We start from the raw sequence: 26822 nt of genomic DNA, 5'->3' as shown, positions 1-26822 counted from the left end.
TATCGCCGGAATCGTCAATGCATGTCTTCCTTCTTCATCCTATAAGTGCTGGGTTCGTTGGAGTCCTTGATTGGTGAGTCTAAGTCCAGACCATTCATGATCCACGATGTGACTTCTGAGTCTGAAAAGAGGTCTTCCTCTGGAGATGACGATCGGTAGTATCTGTCTTCATCCTTCCATGAATGCGACGCATTCAATGGATGCTGACAATCCTTCTTATGTGAGTCCAGGTCTGAAGGGGATGACGAGTGCTGACGGCGCCTTCAACGAGCTGGGGAGACTGATGAAGATCTTCTGTGTTGCCGAGTAGACCTATGAGTGCACTCACCCACGTGAGCTTCCTCCCTCATGCCGGTGTAGTCACCATAGAGATGTCTGCTGCGATGACCGAGGCTGCTGACAAAGTCTACGTTATCTGACGATCCAGAGCGGTGACGATGTAGTCATGACCGATCTAGGAGCAGCAGTCTATGTAGTTGAAGATAGCAGTCTTCGTTCTTCGTCAACATGACCTTTCCAAGCTCATGTTGCATGAAGGCGTCTGCGTCGAATGCTGCGTTGAGAGCAGTGACGGCTGACTCGTAGAGATGTCTGCTGTGATGACCAAGGCTGCTGACGAAGTCTGCGTTGTCTGAGGACCCAGAGTTGTCTATGCTGTTGACATTCTGCTAGAAGTGTAGGATCAACGGCAGCTCATTGTAGATATGTCGTTCCTGTAGGGACGATCTCATCACCACAGGACTTCCTTGATGACGATGGTGATCTAGACTTCTTACGCTGTGACAGCCCCGTTCCCAATAAAGTATTCTTCTGTGGTCTAGGGCACGACTCGCTGGACCCAAGGTATAACCCCGGGGACACGCCTCAGTTAATGAAAAAACAGTTACCCGAAGCCAAATCATCCGATTAGACATGACTAACGAAAGCTGATGTTGCCTGTCTCTCGCATGCCTATGAAAAGAACGAATTTGTACAGTAAATTCTGAAACAGAAAAATGTCTGCAAAATTCACAGCAAATAGTGGAAGAACATAAGGGCTTACACTCTGGAGAAACGGCGGGTCAACCGCTGACAGCTGTAATTTACGCTGTAAATACGATTTCATAAACCGAGACTAAGTCTAAGTCTGAGATTAAGACAAAAAAACAAATTGTGATACATATACAGAAACCAAATACTGCATATGACATAAATATAGTTAAAGGACCGAAATAAATGAAAAACTTATCGCCGTAGTGGAGACCCCAGGTAACTCCAGACACTCGTAGGGCGACAAGTAGAGAGTGACAAGCATGGTCGGTCAGCTAACCGTTTGCGCGGGAAAAGGGGAGGCTACACATAGGTGAGTGTATTTTATGTCCGCTTCTTTTAGAGGGGAACTTCAAGGGATTTCAGGTATTCCACTACCTTCGCCAGGGAAGAGGAGATAAGCAATAAGCATGAGTCAGGATAAGGAAAAGTAAATGCATGTTGTCTGTTTCAGCGGCAGAATGTATTTTAATATCTTTAGAGGCTTTAGATTAGCGTTATGACACACTGCTTTGATATGTCTTACCTTGGTTCCTCTTGGAGTGGAACGACCTTCAAACTCAGAAGACGAGGACATTGACGGCCATCTTGCATTTGTCAAGGATTAGTTCACACTCATACATGTGTTAGTTAATAACCAATATTTAGTCCTATCCAGTTATGGCTGGTGTATTTCACTGATAACAAGACCTGTGTTAAACAAACACAAAAAAGATAGAAACTCAAAATGTTTTTTTCCAGTTTTCATGCCATGGGCAGAAGTAGAAACCTGGAGGAACTCAGTACATGTAGTTTGTAATGAACACTGTTAACAATAGAGATACTTTAACCATGGGAACAAAAAGCATTCACTTGCTCTTCTGACACTGGTTTCAGTAAAGATGGGAGTTCATGTTTTTGTTCTTGATATCAGGGGCGGTGGGGTAGCCCAGTGGTTTTAGAGTTCATTCGTCACACTGAAGGCCCAGGTTGGATTCCCCGCATTGGTACAATGTATGAAGCCCATTTCTAGTGTCCCCTGCCTTGGTACTGCCGGAATATTGCTAAAGGCGGTATAAGACTAAACTCACTAACTCATTCTTGATATCAATAAAAAATCTGATAACAGAGAGTGAGGTGCAGAAATTAGTTAACAAAACAGAATATTAAGCATTTGAGTCTGCATCAGAGAAAAAACAGTATGAAGATGGCTCTATGAAAGGATACTCATCTCCTGCGACCAGTGACGCCCTTAGTGACACACGGAACAACTGCTGGATGTACAGGAACAACACAAACTTGTATGTGTCGACACACATTCGGCTCCGCAAGTCATCTGAAAGTGCATGACAGTTTTAGTCAGACTAAACATAAAAAGTGACTATAGCAACAACAAGCACAATACGTCCAAGAAAACTCTTGAAAGAGCTTGGGGCAAAATCAGTGGTGATGCAGGTTGAAAAGAAATATTTCACCAGTTCATTCATGTCTGTTCCAAACATTTTCCCTTGGACAGCCAACTGCTTGTTTATTAGTGCCCTACTGAGTTACAGTCAGTGTTCTCTAAATAACTGAATTTGGACTAAGCAATACAATGATTGATACAAAGACTAACCACATCATGCATTCAAGCTTGTCATCTCACAAACACTGGTTGCTGAGAACAACTCAGTCACATTCCCAATCGGGTGGAGTACAGATTGGAATTTCATCACAAAATGGTCTTATGTAAAGAATCTAAAATTACTAACAATTACGAAAAAACCCTGTAAAGTGTCTCACACACCACTGCTAACACATGAAATAAAGCTCCATATACACACCATATGAAGCTCCATATACATCATATAAAGCATGACACAAGGATCAATATACATGACACAAAGATACAAAGCTATATATACATGATACAAGGCTCCATACACATGATACAAAGATCCATACACATGAGAAAAAGCCTGATATACACCAAACAAAAGTCCATACACATGACACAAAGCTCCATACACAATACAACACTTCATATACATGACACAAAACCCCTTACACAATACAACACTTCATATACGTGACACAAAACCCCTTACACAATACAACACTTCATATACATGACACAAAACCCCTTACACAATACAAAACGCCATATGGATGACAAAACTGCATACATATGACACAAAGTCCCATATACATGACACAAAACCCCACTTCAGGGATTTACAGGACGCACTTTCCTGCGTTCTTAACACATAAAACTTTACAACGGATGCAGTGAAATAGATAAGCGTGTCCACAGGGACACAGAAAATGAATGACTTCTTATTGAAACATTGATTAAGTAACAATAAGTTATCTCTGAGTCTGCTACTAGCTGGGTTATGATATCATTTACAATTTAATTACTATGATAATTACTATAACAATAACTGAACTGCCACAATATTATAACATAGTATTAATACTAATAATCAAGCATCTGGCACTACCATTTTCTTGTCCAGGGACCTTCAAATACATGACTCAAGGTAAATCCCTGCCATATACATGATACAAAGCTCCATATACATTATGGAAAGCTCCATACAGGGTATAAAGCTCCATATACATGATACAAAGCCCCATGTACATTACAGAAAGCTCACTACACATTATAGAAAGCTCCATATACATGACATAAATCATGATATAAAGCCCCATACATGGTACAAAGCTCCATATACATGATACAAGGCTCCATATAATGGCATAGGACCCGATATACATGATACAAGGCCCTATATACATGCTCTCGACTACTTCCAACACAAACTATGGCTCATACCTCTGGAAGACCGTGACTGTGCTGTGACATACGTCTCATCCCACTCCAGACGTTCCACGGGGTACTTGGTGTCGCACAGCAGATGGCAGAGGGAGAAGTACCTGTGTAATAAAGGCAGAATCGCAGCTTGAATTTACTTTCAATATGGTGAAAAAGAGGGGAGAGTGGGGAGGGGAGCATGGAAGGGGCAGGGGGTGTGGGAGGCACATATAAACGCAAATGTTAGGCATCAGAGCTCAATTACCCCTGAACATTTTCTCATCTCCAGCATGAATGATCACGACTCAATCAAAATTCAATCTATCTACCCTGTGTGTACTTTTAACAGTCTAAAGAAAGTTGAATTCGGATATGCTGCCAATCATATGTCAACCATTTAAACTGATTCAGCATTATTCCTGACATACATAGAATACCACAAAAAAACTGTACAGAACATACATTTTACTATCATCATTTCATTCATTTAGGTCCAGATGACATTGTGTCAGAGATGACATATTCACAGAAAGATAATGGCACTCCTTATTTATTGCCATTCAGAACTTGTGCTCGTACAACATTTAGTACAGGAATCATATAGTCAGGTCTGACTGATTTTTTTCACTCGAACCAGGAACTGTGATGTCCCAAAGCTCAATGGCTCATTAAGTAGTTCACAAGGGAGCCCTGTCCGCAGATCGTCACAGAGCGTCATGTCAGTGTAAATAAAACTCACATCCAGGCCAGGTCCTCTGACAAGTGCAGTTTGTTGCAGGCAATGTGTTTCCATATGGAGTAACTGGAAATGGGGGAAAGCCTCAACAGCTTATTCATATCAATCATGTTTGTTTGGTCAGAATTCTACAAGTTTGTGAGTAAACAATGCATGGAACTCTTACAGTGTTAACCTAAAGTAATCTTAGATTCTTACACTCTTATCGACTATTAGCTTAGCTTGACAACAAGCATCCTCGTGCTTTACAATAATAGTTTAGGGTGAAAGTGTGCTTTATTACACTATACATGGTAGTAGAGCAAACTGTATTTCTTAAACAACCCACATAACAGTCTCTGATACCAGTGTACTTTTCCTCCTTTTTATATTAAAGTGTTTACAAGATCCTTTAAAATTCTGGTCTTGTAACAAATCTGACATATTAATGCCTAAGCACACTTACAGCTTGCAAGAGTTGTATGTGATACAAATCACAGAATAAGAAGCCCACCGATGCTTATATATGAATATGTGTTACTCAGTTAACTAGCACACATGAATGATCGCCAAATGTTACTTTACCTGATGTTCGGAAATCCAGGAGACCCTTTGTTCTTTGCATAAAGTACAATCTTCTTGATATTCTGTAAAATATAAATTTTATGTTGTTAACTCAATCACTCTATTGATTACTTTAAGCCAATAATATTCATTCAAGATTCATTTGTGAAACTTTCACCTACATGTTTATTAGGTTGTCAAGATTCTGAAATCATATGTTCTCCATAGCAACCAGGAAGCAACAGGAACAGTTATTAAAATACTTAATATAGTATTTTGTCTGATGTCATTAAACTGTTGACTTTAAGTAATGACAAGCATGTTGAATTCTCATTATTTCATGGAAATCAAATACTTAATCAATAATTGACTACAACTGACTTCGCCAAGTGCAACTTCAGCTGTGTTTAACAGTACTGCAGCCTGTTTATTGTATCACTTGGAATTTTACAATGAATGAATGAATTATAGTAAGAATTAAGAGCAAGAAATATTAGTGAATGAATGAATGAAATAAAGAAAAAAAAGTACATATGTGTATGATTGAAAGAATAAATGATACACCACGGCCATCCCTCCCAAAACATGTTTAAGAATGCAAAAGTATCACTAAAACACATGTGCTAACATCAACTGTCCTTTTAAAAAATCTACCTTGAGACGTTTTTCTTTACATTAATAAATAGTTCAGATATCTTATTGCACGTGGGGAATGGCATGGATGTTAACAAAATGTTAAGTGACGCTGTCACACATCCTTTAAAAACCAGAAAGTGTAAAACTATCACAAAGCGTTACAAACACCTTTCCAGTTTTGTCTCATAATAAGATCAACAAGAAATATTAAGATCAACAAGAGAGAAAGAAGTTACAGAACTATAACCCTCAAGCATCACCGGCATCAATCGCGGATCAGATCAGATCGTCATATTTTTCACACACATCACATACGCCCTAACAATTTTTCTAAAATCATAAAACTATCACTAATACTTGCAAACACCTTTCACCTGATGGTATATTCCCTTCATGAAAATTAAAGGTGTAAGTGAAAGATGTTTTTGAAACAATAACTAGGAACACTCGAACAACGCAGTGTAATATTTCAATGGCTGATCAGATCAAATCAGCGATAAGTCACATTTTTCACACACCTCAAATACACCCTAACATGATTTTTTAGATGATGAAACCATCACTATTACATGCAAACACATTTCACCTGATAGTATATTCCCCTGATGAGAATGAAAGGTGTATGTGAAAGATGTTTTTGAAGCAATAACTAGGAGCACTCAAACAATGTCGTGTAGTATTTCAATGGCAGATCAGAACAGATTGTCATATTTTTCACACACCTCAAACACACCGTCACCATTTCTTTAAGCCATAAAACAATCACTATTACTTGCAAATACTTTTGAACTAAAGGTACCTATGTTTCCCTTCTAAAACCCTTCAAAAAGTTAAACAAATGTGTGAAATAAGTTTTTAACGACTTAGTTAAGTCTATCTTCGCGGTGAATTGAGAATGGAAGCCAGTGAGCTATAACATACCCACGTGAAACTTAACTACAAATCTACTGTCCCAATACTGACACTAATAACAATTATTTTACTTAGACTGAAGTGACAACACAGTTAACTTATCTTCTACATATAGGTGTTCAGTTGTCGCAGCACTCTTGCAAATGTAATCAGCTGTTGAAAATAAACCAGGCTCAATCTTAAATACTAAGCTGCCGCCATATTGGCCACACTGGTTACGTAACGAGGCGAGATATATGCTCAGCGGCTTTTCGAGGAGTTTCTTCTCCCCCTCTATATAGGCTCCCTGATCATGGATAGGAAATTCTGATCCATTTAACACTCATAATATTCACATGACACATGAAGGTGTGTGTCCTAGTTTTGAAAATGCGTCAAATCGCTGTCCCAGATTGCTTCCCTTAGATGTGCCAGGAAGCACTAATTCCCCTGATAAAGATTACATTTGCCAAATCAGTGATATCACTTAAGCAATGGACGTCCAGCATCTGCATCCCTCCAGGGTTTCCTTTTCATCAAATATGACACGCCATGATATATCCAAAAGACTGTTCCAAGTGATGCTGTTTGAAACTCACTAACTGGACTGGCGTTTGACTTGTATGATCTTACACTGTGAGTGAGTTTGGGATGTGGTGCCACTGGCAGGGCACCATAGCTGAATGGTTCTGCCTTCACCCACACTCGGATGCTTCTTGTTAACGACATTCCCTCCAGTTCTCATCACCTGTGAAATGTACATAAGATATTTTCAAGTAATTTGACCAAAGGGTAACAGGTACCAATTAAGTTACCAACAACACAATCTAATCCTAATACACCTATGACAGATTATCAATGTGTTACGAATAAGGCTGCTTTTTTGGTTGCTGTTTTGTTGTTTAACATTGCATATTACAATATTGCAGTTGTACGCCAGCACTCTGTAAATAATGGAGTCGGGACGATCTAGTGATCAAAATCATGAGCATATGCTGTTGTAACATGGTAATCATTATGCGGTGATAATTTCTTTTCAAACTGGGGTTACGGGCGGAACTCCGACTTTTCAAGCAATTTGGGTGATACAGTCAAACTGAATCCATCCGTCGTACACGGTACAGTTTACACGTGCAGAAAGGCATCAGTGATCGAACATTCACTTCAACGCCAGTGTTTTCATTAATCTCCTCATCGCGCTTACCTGCTATTCATAAACATGATCTCCTTGTCATTGTCGATAACTGATGTTGATGTTGTATTTCTTAAGTATGCTCTTAAGTATGCTATTCACTGTTTATTTGCAGACAAGGCCTTCTCAACCGTTTTCTTTCACACGGAATGTCAAATTTAGAGTAACCGGCCTTAGCGAATATCCATTTCCTGTGCGTACCTAACAACGCTTTCTATTGGTTAATACGTAGTCAGTTCCATGACCAATGAAAACTACGAACTTGGTTGGCGTGGCAAGTGCTCGAGTATTGTCATTATCTATAAAAGCGAACCTCTGATTGGGCCACCTCATCCCCAAGGCAAGCATGGCTGACATGAACGTGTGTGCCGGTGTCTTCCTAATAGTTTTGTCCGTTTTGCACCTTGTGCAAAGCGACATTGTTAAGGGTTCTGTTCCTCTGAATTCAGGAGTGTTTGACAAAGTAAGTTGTCAATTTTGTCCAAGTTTCCTTGACGCATTGCTGCAATATTTAATTAGTTTATGGCCCGGTGGGCGCAGATTCTGTAATCACTCCCAAAAGGCTGTCTGCTGTGGGTCTCTTATGAAGGTGTGTGTGTATCAGTAACCTACACACGTTGGCACGTGCATTATGTGTGCAGCCTCTTGCTTTATTTACATGTATTTCTGAAATTATGAATATTTATATGTGAACTCGACGTCCGGTTTGCACGAAATGTCTGACTAAATAAACAAAGGACTTGAAAGGGTAGAGATAAATGTTACTGCATTGTATTATTAAATAAAATTCAAGGAGATAATACTGTTGATTTCCCAGAACTGCATACCCTGGTACAAAAATGAGTCAAAGTTTAGAGATCAGATTTAATTTTTTTGTCCAGTGGTGACAAGGCTAGACTGGAAGTACTTTCTACTATGATTTAATTTCCTGGTCCTGCAGATTGGCGAGTAAAGGCCAAGTTTCTGTCATCAGTGCCTTAAGTACTATCAGATTTAGTAAAAAGCCTATTTAGTAGATGGTTACATTGCAACACATGTTGAGAATAAGGGATTTTATTGAACACATTAATACTGAAATGTTTGTTCTTATGCCAAAGTTTAGAATGTCTGGAGCCATGTGAAACATGCCAACATGGTTTAGTAGCAGCATATTCTAACTCCTGAATTCATTCTGTGCCATTTATTTTCCTTTGTTTTGTTATTTTCATCTCTTTTTTTTCTAAATGCATGTTTCATTTCTCAGATTATCGACAAACATCAAGTTGTTGTGGTCAAGTTCGACGAAACCTATCCTTATGGGGAAAAGCAAGATGAATTCAAGAAAGTCGCCCAAGCAAGTCTCACCCAGCCTAACCTTCTCATTGCAGAGGTTCAAATAGCAGGTGATAGAAGTGATTTCATGCAGGTGGTAGAAGTGATATCATGCATTGTAGGAATAATTGCACTGTTGTTGAGAAATATTCACCCATACAGAATTATTTTGTTGTGTAATTTCATTAGTGTAATGAGCCTAATCATTGTTTCTAAGATTGTTTTGAGATGAGTTAAAGAATGAAACTGTAAAGTGGTTAATTGGAAGAAACTTAAGATTCAAAATAGCTTTTGCCAATGATGAGTGCAAATGTTTTTGAATCATCAGTAAATGATTGTACATTGGTATCTTTCAGTGACGAGAATCATGGAATTCCTTTATTTATGCCTGATTTCAGGTATAAGCATGTTCCGACGGTGTAGGTTTGAAACATGAATGGGACTCAACCAAAAAGTTCAAGAATTTGTACTTTACTAAGAAAGTGTAATCCTAGATAGAACATATGTTACATTTGACCACTTTCTAAATGGTATTGTATAATCATGTACACATTATATTTATCAGATTATGGCGACAAAGACAATGCTGACTTGGGCGAGAGGTTTGGTATAAAGAAGGATGACCACCCTGTCTACAAAATGTTTGTAAAGGGAAAAAATGAGCCAATCACATTCCTTGGAAAAGATAAAAAAGCTGACGATGTGAAAAAATTCATCATGAAGGAATCTGGTAAGAGACCAGATTTTAGCTGAAGAGTTCAAGTTTGTTATTCTGTGCCACAGGGTGTATGGTAGGATGAAGCTCAGCAGCTTCATCAATCTGTTATTGATGCAAGAAACCTGTATGTGACATATTGCTGATAATTTTGTTTTGGTCAGGGTTGTTTTTTACATGGGAAAAGATGACTCCATTATCATGTTTAATATATTTACTTTATCAGCCATTGCAATGGGCAAATGCCAGATTTGGCGTCTTGCACAACATGTTGCTGTCATTGCTAAAGTGAAATCTTTTATTGTTATTTGAAATTCTAGTGCTGTATCTTCATTGTTTTAAACTGTGATACAATGACAGCTAGGGTCACCAAACTGAAGAGAGCTTACTGTGTTGTGGTTATAGCTTTCTTTCATCTTGAAACTTCATCTAAATATTCACACTTTATCTGTTTGTCAGAGTAGTAAAATTATATAAAATTGAAGCTATAGCATCATCTAGACACAAGTATACTTTGGTGATTGAAAACCCAAAACACGTAATTCTCTCTTCTCACAAACCAATGTTTTGGGAGTATTAGCAATCAAGTAGCCAGATGTTTTGGGTTGAATTTCAGGTTTGTGGCTTGGCCTCCCAGCATGTCTGGAGCAATTTGATAAGCTGGTCAAGGAGTTCCATGCTGCTAGTGGCGATGCCAAGAAGAAGGTGATTGAGAAGGCGGAGACCTCGGCCAAAGCTCTCACAGATGAAAATGAGAAAACCTCAGCTGAAATTTATATCAAAACAATGAAAAAGGTTTTAGAAAAAGGGGAGGCATTTATTGACTCAGAAATAGAACGGGTTGAAAAATTGAAAGATGGGAAGGTCAGTGACAAAAAGAAGGAACAGTTGGGAAATCGTTTGAATATTTTGACATCATTCCAGCTCAGAATTAGGGATGAGCTGTAAGTTGTTTTGGTCAAATTATGAATCCAGCTTTGAATCAGATGCACATGTTTTATTTTGTCATTTTCTCTTAAAGCATTTTAGCAAACATACCCTTTCCTTGCAATCTTGATTTCATTTATTTTCCTGTTTTTGCAGTTTTGAAACTGCTGAGACTTACAACATGTAACAAACAAGAGCTTTGTTGTGACCTCTTACAATGCCACAAAGAAAGTAAGTTAACTTCGAATCAGCATGCACTATTTTTGACAAATGATTACCTACTGCAGGCACAGGAAAGTTGAGATGGTTGTGAAATGACCTATTTGTACCTATTTTTTAATTAATGTGGTTTGAAATTTTTATGACTCATGGTTTTCAGAGCAGCTTGCCTTTTTGTGAAAATTAATTTTTGAAATTAATAGTCTCATGGAGATTGCAACTGTAATGCCAATGTAGAATTGGAACATAAACATGTCCTAACTTTTACAGTGTATATTCAGGGCTCTGTTTCCACACTGTTACAAACATGTAGCAACATTTTGTACGTTTTGCTGAGCTAACCAAAGAACATCGCAAGATTGTTTTGTCTTACACCGAATTGCATTTGGGGTATTTTGCAAGTAGTTGTTACAGGATGGTGTTATTGGCATCAGATCTGCACCAATTTTTCACATTTTCCTGGATTTTGATACCTGACTATGACATGGTTTCTTGAACTTTATTCATGAAAGTGGTGTTTCTGGCAGTTCAGGTCATTACAAACACTTCTCCATCTTTGATATTGTCTATCGGTTTGAAATATTTAATATTTCATGACAGACGTTTTATAGTCATACTTTCCATTTGCTCAAATTATTTGGTCAATATTGTCCATTTATCACTTCATCTTCTAGTGGTTACGTTTCAGTACTTTTATTGTCATCATAATACAGTTATTCATGTGGTAGTATAGTTTTAAATCTAGGATATACAATCTGTTACAGTACATTCTCTTACATTAGGCTTGTTTTGTCGTTTTGGAACTGTAGTACCTATAATATAAGGATCCAGTTGCTCATTCCGTAATAATAGTAAGGTACCTGCATCTGTGCCAAATACCTTGCAATTAAAGACTGAAGAAGTGCGCTTTCGATAGACAATGTGCAGTCAGTGGTATTTGTTGGGTCCATACAAACTGAAGCTTCGGAGGGTTTTAAGTTTGTTATAATGCAAAGATTTCATAAATCCATTTCTTTGTAGGTTTGCAATTTTCACAAATTCCTGGCAGGAGGAATTGAGTAAAGTATCGTTCATAATGGTAGCTCCTGATTGTTTTTTCAGTATAATGTTCATTTAATAGCACACAGTATTTGTTAAATATAGCCTATATTGATATGGATTACAGACTTTATGAAGGTAGTGGAGTCTTAGTGGCTTCTGGGATTCTTGATCAAAATCAATTCATCCAATGTTGTCACCATCACTGTCAAGCTGAATCAAATCTCTTGCTACCTAGAGGGTTTTCTGTTATCACTGTTAACTGCCCATCAGGGAGTATGTTAAACTAATATTATTGAGTGAACTTTACACATTGTTTTAGTTCGAGGGCATGAGTGATTGTTGTAAGATGGATCAATGAATGTTGTGTGTGGGATATGTCAAATAATAAAAGAATAAAAACTATTGTTCTGTTTTGAAGATTGACTGACAACCCACAGATCAGTAACCAGCCAAACAGTGTTGTTAAAATATGGCTTAAAAGCGGCGTAAAACAATACTTACTCACTGCACTATTGTATCATCCCGTCGTGAGGGTGAGAAAAATAAATGGGCCCAGTCCATTCATCTTCTTACATCTATTACAGAATATGTAATACTTTGACTTAACAATGCCATTTTAGAAAGTGGTCAAATGTAACATGTTATGTGATATTTGTGTTGAAATTTTGCAAATTCCACTGGTTCTTAAAAAACATGATCAAGTCAAGACTATTTCCCAGTTGCGAAGATCTGGCATCAAAGGACAGGCATCAACATGCCGAAATCTGTTGGTACAAAACCCAGTCCTCCGATCCTGGGAAATGAGTAATAAAACATGACACTTATCAGTATCAAGTAGTGCATTAATGATAATAAAGTATTGACCCTCTATTACCATATTTATTCCTCCAATAATCAGGTTGTATCAACCGTATTCACACATTAACACCGGTACCCATCACAGCATTTGCTACTTCTCAAAGGCTACAGATAAACTGTACACAATACTTAAACAACACCAATGGCATATAACACATTTAGATATTTAACTAACCCAACCATTCACATTATTCCATACACAATTCAGGAGGTAAAACTTGACCTACATATCCAAGGTCAAGGTTACCTGTTACTGGCGCTGGGACAATACATATTGTACTGATAAGATATTATATATCTCTCAAGACTAAGGTCATAATTCTACATTTCTCACAAGTATTAACACGCACTACAAAACTAAAGGTCTGCTTGAAAGACAACCACATGTGAGTTTGTGCTCAAGTCCATCTTAAAACACACTGAAAGATAGCTGGACCCAAACATTGCTGTGGCAGTTTATCTGATGCCTGAATACACAACACAACCATTTCTTGTAGTCACATTGCCAAACATATCAAAACACTAAATATGCATTTCAAAAGTACATTTATACATATTATTATTATGTATTTCTGATTATTAACTACAAGGTAACGACGTAACATACCCTACACTGTATCAAGACATGACTTTTAAGTCCACGTAAAATTTCAATATAGTACAAACTTGTGAGGTGCACTCTTCTCTAGTTGGATCCTAACATCCACAAATGTCTTTGTCAATGTGAAGGAAAATAACAAACTGACTCACAACATTATAAGAAACAAATAAACATCTACTTTTGGCATGATGTCTCTCGGAATTAAAACCAACCTAAGGCAACCTTTGGAAAAGCACTCAAGGTGCAGTCAGTCAAGTCATGGATAGCTATCTCCCTTCTGCCAAGACGGGCACATGATGTGGTCTCTCAGTGTGGTCTAATCTTTGAGCGAAGACACCTGGAGTCATCACTCAGGGATCCACTTACACCATTTCCACCCCTGTCTTGCATACACCATGGAACCCGTTAGTGCAATAATTAACACTGATTATTCTTTGGTGCTGATGTTTCGCTAATAAACCATTAACAATGTAGGGGATATTGGATTTACAAGATTGACAAAATGCAAATCATGAAGCCAAGAAGGAAACAGATGAACAGAAATTAAGGGAAAATGTGACAATTTATTCCTTTGAAAAGGTTTCATCAGTATGGATGCATATTTCTTTTTCTCATATGCATTGGCATTGGCTAGTGGTATGCTTGCAAAATGGAATATCCCCTACATTTCTAATGGTCTATTTACAAGCAATATTGCCAAGACTGCATTGTTTATTAACTGGTCAAATGTTGATTTTGATTTGTTCCAGTGGAACTCTTTATTTATGTCTCACAGTAGACACATTCTTGTAATGTTCTGGCTCTGCAAACAATGAGTTACATCGCTTTTAGCCATAATATGGCGGGAACACCTGAAATGGGCTTCATACATTGTGCCCATGTGGGAACTGAAACTTCGGCTTCGACCTGATGATTGGACACTTGAACCACTGAGCTACCCCACCACCCTGTTCTGTAAACAAAACTATCTGTACCCTACTGTATTACATGTACAATGGTACACCCATCAAACTAATACCAATGGGCCTCACAATAACATTTGCTACATACTGTAAACCAAATTGAAATACATTATTCCACACATGCACAAATCATTATCTTATAAATGTATACAGCCACCATACCCAGATGAACAACATAAAAACTAGGACTTGGGATGACACTTACCATGTGTAACTAGGACTTGGGATGACACTTACCATGTGTAACTAGGACTTGGGATGACACTTACCATGTGTAACTAGGACTTGGGATGACACTTACCATGTGTAACTAGGACTTGGGATGACACTTACCATGTGTAACTAGGACTTGGGATGACAGTAATCATGTATAATTATGATGAGTCAATGTTGTTACAAGTTTATAATAAATAGCTGCCAACTTGAAACAAATGCAGAGAGCACAACTGGTCATCACTAAACCAGGAAAATACTGAATCATGTTTGTACTACAGTATGACTGAATGTTGCATGCACCCAGTCCTTATCAATACTGTATAGATGTTTCCAGTGACTAATACAGTCCGTAGTGGTGTTCCAATTAATTGATATAGTCGAAGTTTGGTTGCAGTGATCAAAAGTCCAAGAAACCAATGACATTTTCTCATAATCGATCAGAAATGATTTTGGAAGTAATGTTTTAGTGTTTGAAACACTCGATGATGGAATATTTCTCAGAGATTGTCAAAGTATGAAAACATGTTTGATTCTGAGAAAACTCACTTCACTTTAAAGTAGCAAGTTTCATCATTTTACATTAAATGAAAAATTTGCGAAAGTAATTTGTGCAATTTCTAAATAAAACAAGAAACAACAGAGAACCAAGTTACACTTATCTGCAATAAAAACCTGAATAGGAAAATCTGAAAAATGAAACTAAACAATTATCAATGATTGCTAGTTGGTATTAACCAATTGTCAGTTGCGAGATTTCAACAAATTCCCAAGACAAGCAGTCAGCACATAAAATTAAGTGTATGGTTCTCCAGTGTATGAAATAAGTTAAAAACATCAGGATTTAACCAGATGAGACACCAAGAATTCACTCAGATGTATGAAACATCCAAACTTTGCACCAGGCTGTCAGGCTGGCTAGCTGTAAATTTACACCATCAGAAATCTAGCCCATCGCTGGTGGTCAGGTGTGCCGTGTTTCATACACTGGGTTCTCATACTCAAAGTGTCATTACAAGTATTCTCCTTTCAGTTAAGAGATGAAAAGAAGGGAACAGAGTCTCTATTCAGTCAAGAAATGAAAAGGAGGGAACAAAGTCTCAATTAACAAAGACACAGACTCTCAAATAACAAAAACACATGTTTCTGTAACTCAATGTGCTGGATGTTGTTCATAAACCTAAAAAGACATGATCCAAAAATGACTGCAACTCACTAGAATATCTATTAATGTCGCAACAGATGCAAAATTTCCTAAGAAAACGGACAGAAAACAACAACAATAACAACAACAAAACATAGCTGAGCTGGAGTCAGTGTGGCCATAGGTTGAAGCTATAGATGACACATAAAAGATATATGTGGTTGTGGTTGAAGAGATCAGAATCCAAAAACAATAATCCGCTGGCCAGAAATATGAAAATTGACGGAGCTCAAATTTAAACAAACTCCAAGAGCATTTCTCATGAGAAATGTCAGGCATGATAAAGTTTCAGATATTCAGTTGTAATCAGTCAAAGATAAGCAAGGGTTCACGGTCAAGGACATAGTGTATGACATCTCACTAGTTCTGAATTCTTGTCATATGATAATCAGCATACATGATCTAAATAGTACATTTCAGCAAGCAAGGCGATAATATCACCATAAAATATTTATATATGCATGTACAGATTTGCTTATCATGCACCATAATTTTCACTTGTCTTTAATCGGAGGAAGAAAGAATGACCTGTCAATCATAACAATGTAGACTTACAGACAACTAATATCTACTTTTGGTGTTTATTATTGCATACAAGACTTTTGATGTGTGGGACACTTTTGATGAAAGCACAGTATCATTTCAGACACACCAGGTAAATGGGACAGCTGATAAAGATAGTCAATAACATCTGAAATCTAATATCACCAGACACGATTTGTCATTTGAATTGTACTGAGTGTTCTGCTAGACATAATTTAAAATGCAGAGCTAGATATTATGTGTAGGATAAAGCACGACTCCAAGGTTATGGCTGGGAAAACAAGACCTGAGATCCCAGCCGTTGTTGAGGGCTTTCTTTTCCAAACATGTCCGGGGAGGATTGCTTTATTATACATGTAAACCATAAATGATGGATAATTAAATTTTCATGTAATAAGGCTACATAACAGTAACTGAATGCAATAGCTAGTAAAATCAATTTGATGGCTGTAGGCCAAAGAAATAAATAGATAATTCAACCCCAGCATCTTTGTTGGCCCATTGGCCCTCAGGTAGAGCACCTGCTTAGTAACCTAAAAGATGCAAATCCACTCCTAAAATCAAGAAGATTTGGAGATTAAAATTGATCTTTGACCATATTTTTCAATTGATTTCAAACACTCACATACCATATGAACCCAAATGTTGATGTTAACATAGAGTCAGGAAAAAGTAAAACCTGGGAAGAGGTCCTTTACCAAAAGTAAAACCAGGAAATAGGTCTTACCTACAGGTCTAATATATAGTGACAAGCTCCCTGTAGGTTTATCGCAGCAACAGCAGCACAAACATCCTCCACAACACCTTCACAAATCAATGTAACACTATCACCAGTATACATATGGCATATAAGATAACACAAAGTACACTTTGATCATGATGGTCTTGGACCCAGTCCAGCAAAGCAATCCTTGCACTATGACTATAGTTACATTAAGTATGAAAGAGTTGATCATCTAGTTGCCAATGTCATGTTGTTGATGGGCGACTCTCCCTCAGGAAGTTCCTTTCAGGAGTGCTTCTTTCACCAAGCTCTTGTATCTTGTAGTAAATACAGCAGCATTGATTATATAGTATTGTAGTATATCTCTGATCTCATATTTTCATCATAACATATGCAGTTGTGCCACCAAGACACAAAGTAAATAGGCTTAAAATAGCAAGCATAGGAGCGAAGCTATGCTCTGGGCTAGTGGGCACTCTTGGCTTGAGAAGATACCAAACGACAATATTAAAGTATGTGGCTACTTTTGTAGTCAGGGGATGTCACAATACAATATGAGTTGAAACTCTTTGTAAATATGGTTTACCATAAATAACTTGTCTTGCACCTTTGAGTATGTGGTACAATGAATTTGTCCATTATTATTTTGAGCATCAACACAAGTGTAGAGACAAACTGATTTGATCTAAAGATTAAGTCGGGCAAACTGGCAACTGTTGAATTCATGCTGACGAAGTTCCTAGAAGTTCAGCAGCTCTGGAATGTTGTAGTAGAGGTTGATGGAGTTTGGGTTGGCGAGGGCACCACGTTGGGGGACATCAAGGCCGGAGATGGCCCGTTTTACGGCTATCTCAACCTTCTTGCCCGAGATGGTGTACTGAAGTGACACAGAGAAAGATAAACACAACATTGTAAAGTATGCATATAGGTCAGAAGAGAAGAAGAAATCATTGCCAGTTGTGTCATCTTCAACATAACAGTCTTGGACAACACATATAAGGAGAGTAGATTGGGTCCACAACTCTTGTTAAAGGTTGTGTATGAGCAAGAGAGCACTGGAATTATGATTATACTAGCCACACGATGAAGAAATGCTGTCATGGCCATACAGAAGATTAACTCTACTTTTATTGGACAGAGCATAGACTGTATCCTAATTGTTGTCTCATGACAAGCAAGGATTTCTGGGAAACCCTTTTGTCCTGGAATACCCAAAAGAATACAAGCAAGAAACCCTAGGAAATCATTGTGTCATGAGGTGTATGACCCCTGAATAGTAGAGATTCAAAATAAACAGAAATGGTCCTCAGGAATGTCTTGAGGCAGACGCCCTACTCACGGGAATATCGTCAATGGGCAGAATAATGGATGGCACGTGTCTGGCCGAGAGATACATCCTGATGGAGGTCTTGATGCTGCCAACAACCTCCTTGCTGAACTCGCTCCCTGGCGCCATCTTCAGGAAGAGGACAACTCTCTCTTCCATCCTGTCACGGCTACGTTGGGCGACACACACACTGTCCTGAATCTCCTTGAAGGATTCCACTTAAAGAAAAAAACCATAATTATTTAGACCTCAGACTTTAGTGCTCCAGGTTTCTGGATGTCATGACTTCAGTCAACTTGAATGGAATCTACACTGGGTTAAATTGTATCGTAAGTACAGGGCCATACGGGTACATAAACGTGTATTTTATCATTACATACTACATATAGAATAACTGTGTATCGGTTAGTCTTGTAGTACATTGTTTCACTTGCCTCTGTTATGGGACAACTACCAACTGGGGTCACTGTTCATCATAGCACTAGGTACATTAGGTAGGCCACGTGGTTGGCGCTAGATATGTTGGGTTGACTCTGACTGGCAGAGATGTCCATGATCAGTAGGTGAACTCTGACCCATGTCGGAGGTTGTTCTAGAGTGTTATATAAGTGACCTCGCTTTCCGGATTCAGTTGTCTAGCTTCGGTCCCCCGGGTAACATCAGGTAAAATTGCCCTTCACAGATCCTGTTTCAGGGTCATTCCCTCCCCGTTTAAGAGTGAAATATTAAATCTTAGACTAGAAAATGTACTGTTAGGTTTTTCATTAGTGTTAGATTGGGTTGGGGGAAAAATAGTATTAGGAAACGAACAAGGATTTAAGACATAGTTTTGGGGTAATGTTTGTGTAGGAATAGGGTTGGTCTAGGGTTGGTTTAATACCAGAAGTTAACAAGACCTATAATTGAACGTTTAATGGAATAGTGTGTCATTTGTTCGTTGTTAGTTTCTGTTTGTATTTTTCTTGGCAGTTATTGGCAGTTGTTTGCTTGTTTTCTGATATTTTCCCTACTTGCCCGATTAACAAACTTGCACATTATATTCCATGGAGATTTACTTGTGACTTTACATCTTGATTTTTTCATGTAATGAGTCTGCAACGACCCTCCCAGGCATTGCGCTATCATTTTAAAACATATGAATCAGAAATCCTCATTTAGCTACCTAACATCAGCCACCTCTAAGCACACACTGACAAGCAACACAAGTTTCTTGGGCAAAACCAGTGGCATCTATACCTTTTTCAAACACTGGACATAACAGTACATAATCTGATACTGTGACTACGTGCAACTCCAACAAACAAACTTGACTAGTTGATGCAGTCAGTAATAGTCCAGCTAATGAATAACAGTCTGTAAATAATCAGTCTCTTTGGAAACAAAACTCTATGGCGCAAGCTCAAGAATACAACAAACAGAAGAAGTTTGAAGGCGATAAGGCTTACCAATGTTGTATATTTCTGCACTGCCAAATCTTACACCATTTGGATTCAAGGTACCATCACTGCAAAATACACAATGAAACAGTCACTAAACAAAACATCCAACCCAAACTACTGAAAATGTAGTACAGGCTTAGACATGGAGCATTTCTTAGAGTGATTGGCTTGGTTGAAAGTCCCTCTGAGGATGTTGAGCATTATTTCAGTTTTCAGTCCCAGCCAGTGTGTGAAACAGTCACTGGTCTGCCAACCCGTGGCTAGTAAAATCCAGTAGGGACAGTAAATCTCCACCAGCACTGGCCGAACTAGACAGTGAATTTGCAAGGGGTCGTTTTGTAAATATATCATACTCTCCAACCTGTCAAGCTATAACACACTTTCAAATCATGCAAGATTATGTTGTGATAAAAATGTTCATCATATCAGCTAGCTTGATTATGATTTATTTGAGCAGAAAAAAAATATTCAGACAGACAAGTTTTCTTATTTATTGATGATGGTATTTTACCTTCTTGCAATCCTATGTTTAATTTCTCCATTCAAATTTTGAGCTAGTGAATTATTTTGTGGGTGAGAAACTTTCAGGCATAGCTAGCCAGACTGGCAAAAAAAAATTTGGAAACTGTTTTACAGACTGGTGTGTTATCTGAACTATGATACCTATACATGAAGATAAACCAGAAACCGATACAGACCACAACAGTCAACAAAGTATGTTCACACAGTTTTAGGCGTACAGTGAAACAGTCAATACATATTAATATTACTGAACACCTCAATGTTAATTTGATATGTATGGGTATCACATTGTATACTTCAACCAATCTGTGTGAATCAAACTATTCAAATCTTGCATGTTGCTGTTTTTCCTGCAGGGTTTAGGACCTGTGAAGGTCCGAGGTAGAATAGACCTTCAGCAACCCATGCTTGCCATAAAAGGTGACTATGCTTGTCACAAAGGGTGACTAACGGGATCAGGTGGTCAGGCTCGCTGACTTAGTTGACACATGTCATGGCTTCCAAATTGCCCAGATCGAAGCTCATGCTGTTGATCACTGGACTATCTGGTCCAGACTCGATTATTTACAGACTGCCGCCATATAGCTGGAATATTGCTGAGTGTGGCATAAAACTAAACTCACTCCTGCAGGGCTTAGTGAAATATTCACAGTGAAATTCCCCTTTTAACATTCGCAGGGACTACATTTGAATGTTTTGTCAGAATTGCTTAAATGGAATGCCAGGCAAATCTTTTTGTAGCCATCACTAGATCTTGCAGACGACGCAAGAAAAACAAATTTAGAGTCATCTCCCTGCCATTGATTTGCTTTTGCAAAACACTGGTAATTTCCTTGCATTATGCGTGCTTCAAAGTTATTCCTGATAAAGAAGTACCACCACAAAGTACCTAATCTCTTGCCATTGGCAGCGGGGTACACTGCAATATACTTCATTTGCAAAAGGGCTATACGGATGAATAACAGAAGAGTGCATACCCAATTAGAAAACAACATTTATGTGTGAGGTAAGATAAATCTCACTGCATCAATAAAAGCGTTTTGTCACTGTTCAGTGTCAGTAACTTTCAGGTACAGCTTGCCTGACTGGCTAACAAAGTTCAGAAACTATTTCCAAGCAAAAGCCAGACCATGAGAAGATGCATAGGAATGGGTGTGTGAGTGAGTACATTAAAGACGCTTCAAACACATACAATCTTCATGGGCACAAAACCAAGTGACTTTGGCAGGCGAATTGGGAAAAAAATCATCATCTAGTTTCAAAATTGAAGACTTGGCTGCAAATTTTGGAACTCGAGAAAAGCTTCTTCTGCGACATCTGCCACTTTGGTTTGTTTATTTTTATGAGTGTCTGTACTAATCTGGATTTTCTATTTAAATGGTTTAATAAAAGTCAAGAAATGCAATTATATGACCATTCTCAAAACTATCAGTGCATAATGATATAAAGGAAAGACTAATGCCATTTGTTTTGACTATCATGAAAATAATCGATCGTATTGGGTGAACTGGTTTGTAAAAAGTGTACCACAATATATAGTATTGTGAAGTTTGAATTGCAATATACCAGTCAACTGTTATTATCGCCCACCAAAACAATCAGTCCCTTCACACTTACCTTCTCCCTAGCATCACCACTCCTCCCGTGTGAGAGTTGATTGAACAGAAGTCTCCATGAGCCCACACACCTACAAAGCAAAAAACCTCATTCACATTAACTGCCTCAAGGTAAATGGTATCATTTGAACACTTGTACTTTCCTGCTCGAGTCTCCTGTAATTCTATGTGTTAAACATTCAAACTTCTGTACCAGCATACTTAGGATGGTGTGACAAATAAAGCATCACAGCTAGAAATCAAGACTTCAAGCATTTCCATTTTCTTCTAGCCAGTTTGTTTTAAGCCACTTCTTATTAGTCTAGATTTACATCTATATCTTAACTCACCAGGAAACTTATCAAAGTAAGCTTTCTTGTATTTGAGGTTGTCTGTGTCATTCCAGAAATATACTGGCATGGAGGGGAAAGGAGTGAGACACACCAGCTCTCCACTGTTGTCAAACACCTGTTTACCTGGAGAAAATCAACAGAGGAGTACATGTAAACATTTGCAGATACCCATCCACCTAACATGAAGAGAAGAACAGGTGTACTCAAAGCCAAAACCTAATAAGTTGAGACTTAAAAATTAATTGCTTTTACTTTTTTTTGCAAGTAAATAACAATACCATCAGTTGAAATTCTGATGTCCAATTTGTGGTTATTCTGATTAGATCATGCACTATGCAAATTTCACTTCAACAATCTTATTTTTCAAAATACAAACCACAACCAGTAAAAGAGAGGTCAAATTTATTTAGTATTTATTAATAAAAAAATTTGCTGAAAATTTGCTGACAATTTCAAGGTAGAGGACTCGCACCACAAATGCTCATATATCTCATATCATATTTACCCATGCAAACAGACATTGGGAAATAAGATCAATTTGAATTCCAAGGACACTTGGATGAGTTCAGAATTACTGGGCAAAGTCTGGAGAAGAAAGTTCAGGGTCCAAAAGAGCCTAGAACTCCAGAGGAAAGTTCGGAACCTCAAGAGGAAGGTCAGGACCCAAGGGAAATGCTTATTGATCCAGGGGTAATTCTGAAACACCAGGGGAAATCTGAACCCCCTACCATCTTCTGTCCAGCTAGCCATGTTACAGCCCAGCACCAAGGACTGGATCTCCCCACGATACACTGGCACTGTCCAGTTCTGTCCCATGAAGCAGGCAATGATGTCAGTACCACCTGCAATAGAGGAGGAAATAATAACAACAGCCCATATATAGTGTGCATCTATCCATTCACATTGCATGCTCAAAGCACGGACATGTTAACCCTAGTCAGAAGTAGAGAATACTCCCGCTGGAGAATACAACCAGTCGCCTGTCAGGCACTCAAGGTTCAAATTCTGACTATCATCATTTCATACCAGGGTATCAGGCTAACTGCACCCCCCTCCGGGACAACAGCCCCCTGGCTATCTGTCCCCAATCCATTGTGCCCGCCAGGTTAATAGCCCCCTGGACGACTGCCCCTCCACCCAATAATAAAACACACAAACTAAATGTTATGATGTTATTTTTATTTATAGCACTATAAAACACCACAACACATCATCTTTAGATTCAATACGAGTGTCAATTCATTTAAAAGGACAGATTGTGGGATATGGCTCTTAAAAATTCCAAAATGTGCATGGAGTCATGCCAGGGGGCAGTTGGCGGGGGGCAGTTAGCCTAGACCCCATACCAGGTACCCAGTTTACTGCTGGGTAGACAGAGGCAATTTTGAACAAACTCACCCGCCTTAGGCAAGACCACTTGTAACATGTACTTCTTCGTGGGGCAGGACTCAAGTCCTATCTGATAACATCATCCACCTGATAACCATCCGCGATTACTGTTGCTTAACTTCAACTGACAGTGACCTCAGCTCTACGCTCAGGACCATACAGGAATTTCTTTAACTCTACAGGAGCCTACTTAGAACTAGAGTTTACTTGTGCCACAAGGCACAGAAGAATATCTAGGTGTGCTGCTAATCACTCACAAATATGTGAAAGTGTGGCCGCTGGAATTAAGAATGTCTAACAAGGAGAATACTTCATTCAACCATGTTTTTCTTCGTTTCTAAATGCAGAACTCTGTTATCTCCTAATGATATAAATATTGTCTGTAAATAACAGCACCTCAATCATCATGACATCATTGTCATTGTGAGCATCAACTTGCTTTACACAGCACCAATCCGGTCTAACAGAAATTACTGGGGGCCATTTCTGACACAGAATGCCCTTGAATTATTAACTTGCGACTAGGGATGGAATAAGGGCAAGGGGACACAACTCTGCAAACACAATTGCAGTGCTTGTGGTGACAGGCTCTGCCATGGCCATGCCCCGCCTAAAAGACCTCACCTGTGATGGAGCCTAGGAGCAGGTCACTCTTGATGTCCCTGTATACATAATCATAGGACTGGGGCTTGAGCGGTGAGCCTGTTGACAGGATCATTTTCAACGTTGTAAGCTTGTGGGTTTGACCTGGTTAGAAACATACAATTAACAATCAACAATGGCATGATTTTTTTAACATTCTGTATATAAAAATAGCAAGTTTGGCTTTTCTCAGGTTTTAGCTATCATGGCACTGAAACACCAGATTTAACTGAACATTCATATCTGCAAAAACACCATTAGAAAACAAGGCATAACAACAGATCAACCATTGGTCTCTTTAAACTGCAGTGTTGTGTCCTTGAAGAGTATACAAACAATAAATGATGTCAGTATCAGAAAAAATACATGCCCAATCTTCTGGTATGTACAGAGTACATGTGGTCTCACCCTCAAAATTTATACAAACCTGTAGAGGTTATGAATTCTTTGAAGAATGTCCTCCTTGGGGTACATGTAAACATTTTTATGCCCATTAAAAATCCCTATGACAGTTGTAACTATTTTGATAATGAAATATTTACAAAACAAAAAACTTGCTTTTGTCTTGTGGGACCACTTTTACAGGGCCCCCCCAGGCCCCCTACAGCCAAGAGCAGGTAACTCTGGCCGTCCACCTCGCACCTCACTTTTCATTCTGAACGTATCAGACAGAATGAGGGGAGGTGCCGTACCCCAAGGAGGACATTCTTCAAAGAATTCATAACCTCTACAGGTTTGTATAATTCTTTTTCAGAAGAAGTCCTCCTTGGGGTACATATAAGCATTAAACAGACTCCCGAAGAGAAACAACTGGGAGTGGTATTCTGTCTGACAGCACAGTCCATTCGATCAAAGTGCAAATCTACAACCACACGGAAATAGAAAAGGCACTGACCTGGTCACCTGACCGCTGATGTCAATCAAGGCGGGGGCATGAAAAAGCTGAGGACCCATTTGTCAAAGCTTACATGACCATTGGCTAGAATTTGAGAAATCACAAATGACAAACCCCGCCCACCCAAATCAAAGTTTGGAGACCTGGACGACTGCTGTGACAACGCCTGCTGAATGGGATGCATTCTCAGACGTGCATGCCAAACTATGTCCATCTTCGCTGTCATGTTGCCTAGCAACTGAAGCCAAGTTCGTGCTGAGACCATGGGGATCTGCAGGAAAAGTAAAAGTATGCCCCGTACCTTGGTAATGTGCTCTTGGGACAGAGAAACCAACCCTTAGGTTGACTCAACTTAGTCCCCAAGAAAACCAGATCCTGTGTCGGCACCAGTTCTGATTATTATTATTTGATAACCCAACCTCATCTGAAGAGAATATCCATCACCGACAGTGTGGATTCTCGAATTAGGAGTTGGGAGAGCGCCCTGGGGACCCAGTCATCCAGGTGTGGGAAACAAAAGCTTCCCTGTGCCCTGGCGAGTTCGGTGAACACCCTGGCGTCTTGAGATGCCGAAGGGGAGCACACGAAACTGATAACACACCCCGTCGACAGAAGACCTGAGGTATTTCCTGATCTTGGGATGCATCGGTACATGGAGGTAGGCGTCTTTGAGGTCGATTGATGGGAGACAGACAATCCACTGCATCTACAGATGAGATCCCTGATCGCAGTGTCTCCATCTTGACAGACGCACCTCTATCATGCTGTTCAGACACTTGAGATTTAGAATGGGTCTAAATCTTCCGTCTTTCTTGGGAACCAGGAAAGAAGTGGAGTAGAACCCCATAATCTCCTGGGCCCAACGGAACAATCTCTACAGCCGCCATGTCCAGTAAGGGCTGGATTGTGGAACGTGGGATTGTCACCTTTTCCGGCGCTTCCTGGAGTGCAACGAATCCTGGCAAAAGGATTCCACAGCTTCCATTGTGGCATGTGGCCATCCCTGAGTGTGGACAGAACCCAGGGACTGGACGTGACTCTCCCATTTCCGAAGGAATAACAGGAGTCGTGCGCCAGATGTGAATGTGTTAGCTTCCTCATACCTGTCTCCTGTGATACTAGCTACCTTTGCAGGACAGCGAGGTAGACAGTGTATCGCAACCTGAAGTTGCTGCAAGGCATTTTGATACCGCTCCTCAAGGGAACTGTAAGCCGACGCCTGACTGTGGCCCGACGACCCTCCAAGCTTGATCGAGGTGTAGACACACTTGTCGACAACAGGAGAGTCAAATAGCACATTCTCTCCCATCGAGTAGCGGCGGTTGAGCTCCAGGAGATCAAATCGCGAGCAGCAACCCGACTGAATACTCAATAGGATAACGACTTCGCTAATGAGCGAAGGTAATAAGAGCAGCTGGATCTCGGCTACCCTGCACGGAGTAAACGCTTTCCAGGAAGACGAAACTCTGTGGCATCGGGTGGCATGGGACGACCACCAGCGTCAGTGCTACAGCGATCCCTACAAGCCCAGGGGACGAT

At 39.2% G+C, this 26822-nt stretch overlaps 3 protein-coding genes across 5 annotated transcripts in view; 1 reads left to right on the top strand and 2 right to left on the bottom strand.

Annotated features, from left to right (window-relative positions):
• LOC137257195 (TBCC domain-containing protein 1-like) overlaps positions 1–7999 on the bottom strand; it is a 30187-nt gene extending 22188 nt beyond the window's left edge. For 2 of the 3 annotated variants that reach the window (XM_067794603.1, XM_067794602.1), the window contains exons 1-7: positions 7816–7960; positions 7245–7359; positions 5106–5167; positions 4545–4607; positions 3827–3927; positions 2236–2344; positions 1556–1616 (exon numbers count right to left, since the gene is read on the bottom strand). In XM_067794603.1, the coding sequence (XP_067650704.1) occupies positions 1556–1616; positions 2236–2344; positions 3827–3927; positions 4545–4607; positions 5106–5167; positions 7245–7340 (492 nt within the window). In that variant the 5' untranslated portion in view covers positions 7341–7359; positions 7816–7960. Of the gene's footprint in view, positions 1–1555; positions 1617–2235; positions 2345–3826; positions 3928–4544; positions 4608–5105; positions 5168–7244; positions 7360–7815 lie in introns of all 3 variants that reach the window. The other variant, XM_067794601.1, reaches the window with a different exon arrangement.
• On the top strand, positions 7999–12418 carry LOC137257258 (endoplasmic reticulum resident protein 29-like). Its single transcript, XM_067794606.1, has 4 exons — positions 7999–8266; positions 9047–9185; positions 9680–9844; positions 10446–12418. The coding sequence occupies exons 1-4, from the start codon at positions 8150–8152 to the stop codon at positions 10775–10777; spliced, it is 753 nt and encodes a 250-aa protein (XP_067650707.1). The 5' UTR covers positions 7999–8149; the 3' UTR covers positions 10778–12418.
• A 433-nt stretch (positions 12419–12851) lies between these two features.
• The window catches only part of LOC137257179 (acetoacetyl-CoA synthetase-like), a 40234-nt gene continuing 26263 nt past the window's right edge, over positions 12852–26822 (bottom strand). The window contains exons 11-17 of the mRNA XM_067794600.1: positions 24371–24493; positions 23086–23199; positions 22355–22480; positions 22027–22096; positions 19894–19952; positions 18461–18666; positions 12852–17998 (exon numbers count right to left, since the gene is read on the bottom strand). Coding sequence (XP_067650701.1) covers positions 17861–17998; positions 18461–18666; positions 19894–19952; positions 22027–22096; positions 22355–22480; positions 23086–23199; positions 24371–24493 — 836 coding nt within the window. The 3' untranslated portion in view covers positions 12852–17860. The remainder of the gene's footprint in view (positions 17999–18460; positions 18667–19893; positions 19953–22026; positions 22097–22354; positions 22481–23085; positions 23200–24370; positions 24494–26822) is intronic.

The sequence above is a fragment of the Haliotis asinina genome, chromosome 1 (assembly GCF_037392515.1).
Source record: "Haliotis asinina isolate JCU_RB_2024 chromosome 1, JCU_Hal_asi_v2, whole genome shotgun sequence".
In the NCBI taxonomy this organism is placed as follows: Eukaryota; Metazoa; Mollusca; class Gastropoda; order Lepetellida; family Haliotidae; genus Haliotis; species Haliotis asinina.
This window is presented reverse-complemented; position numbering and strand designations above follow the sequence as displayed.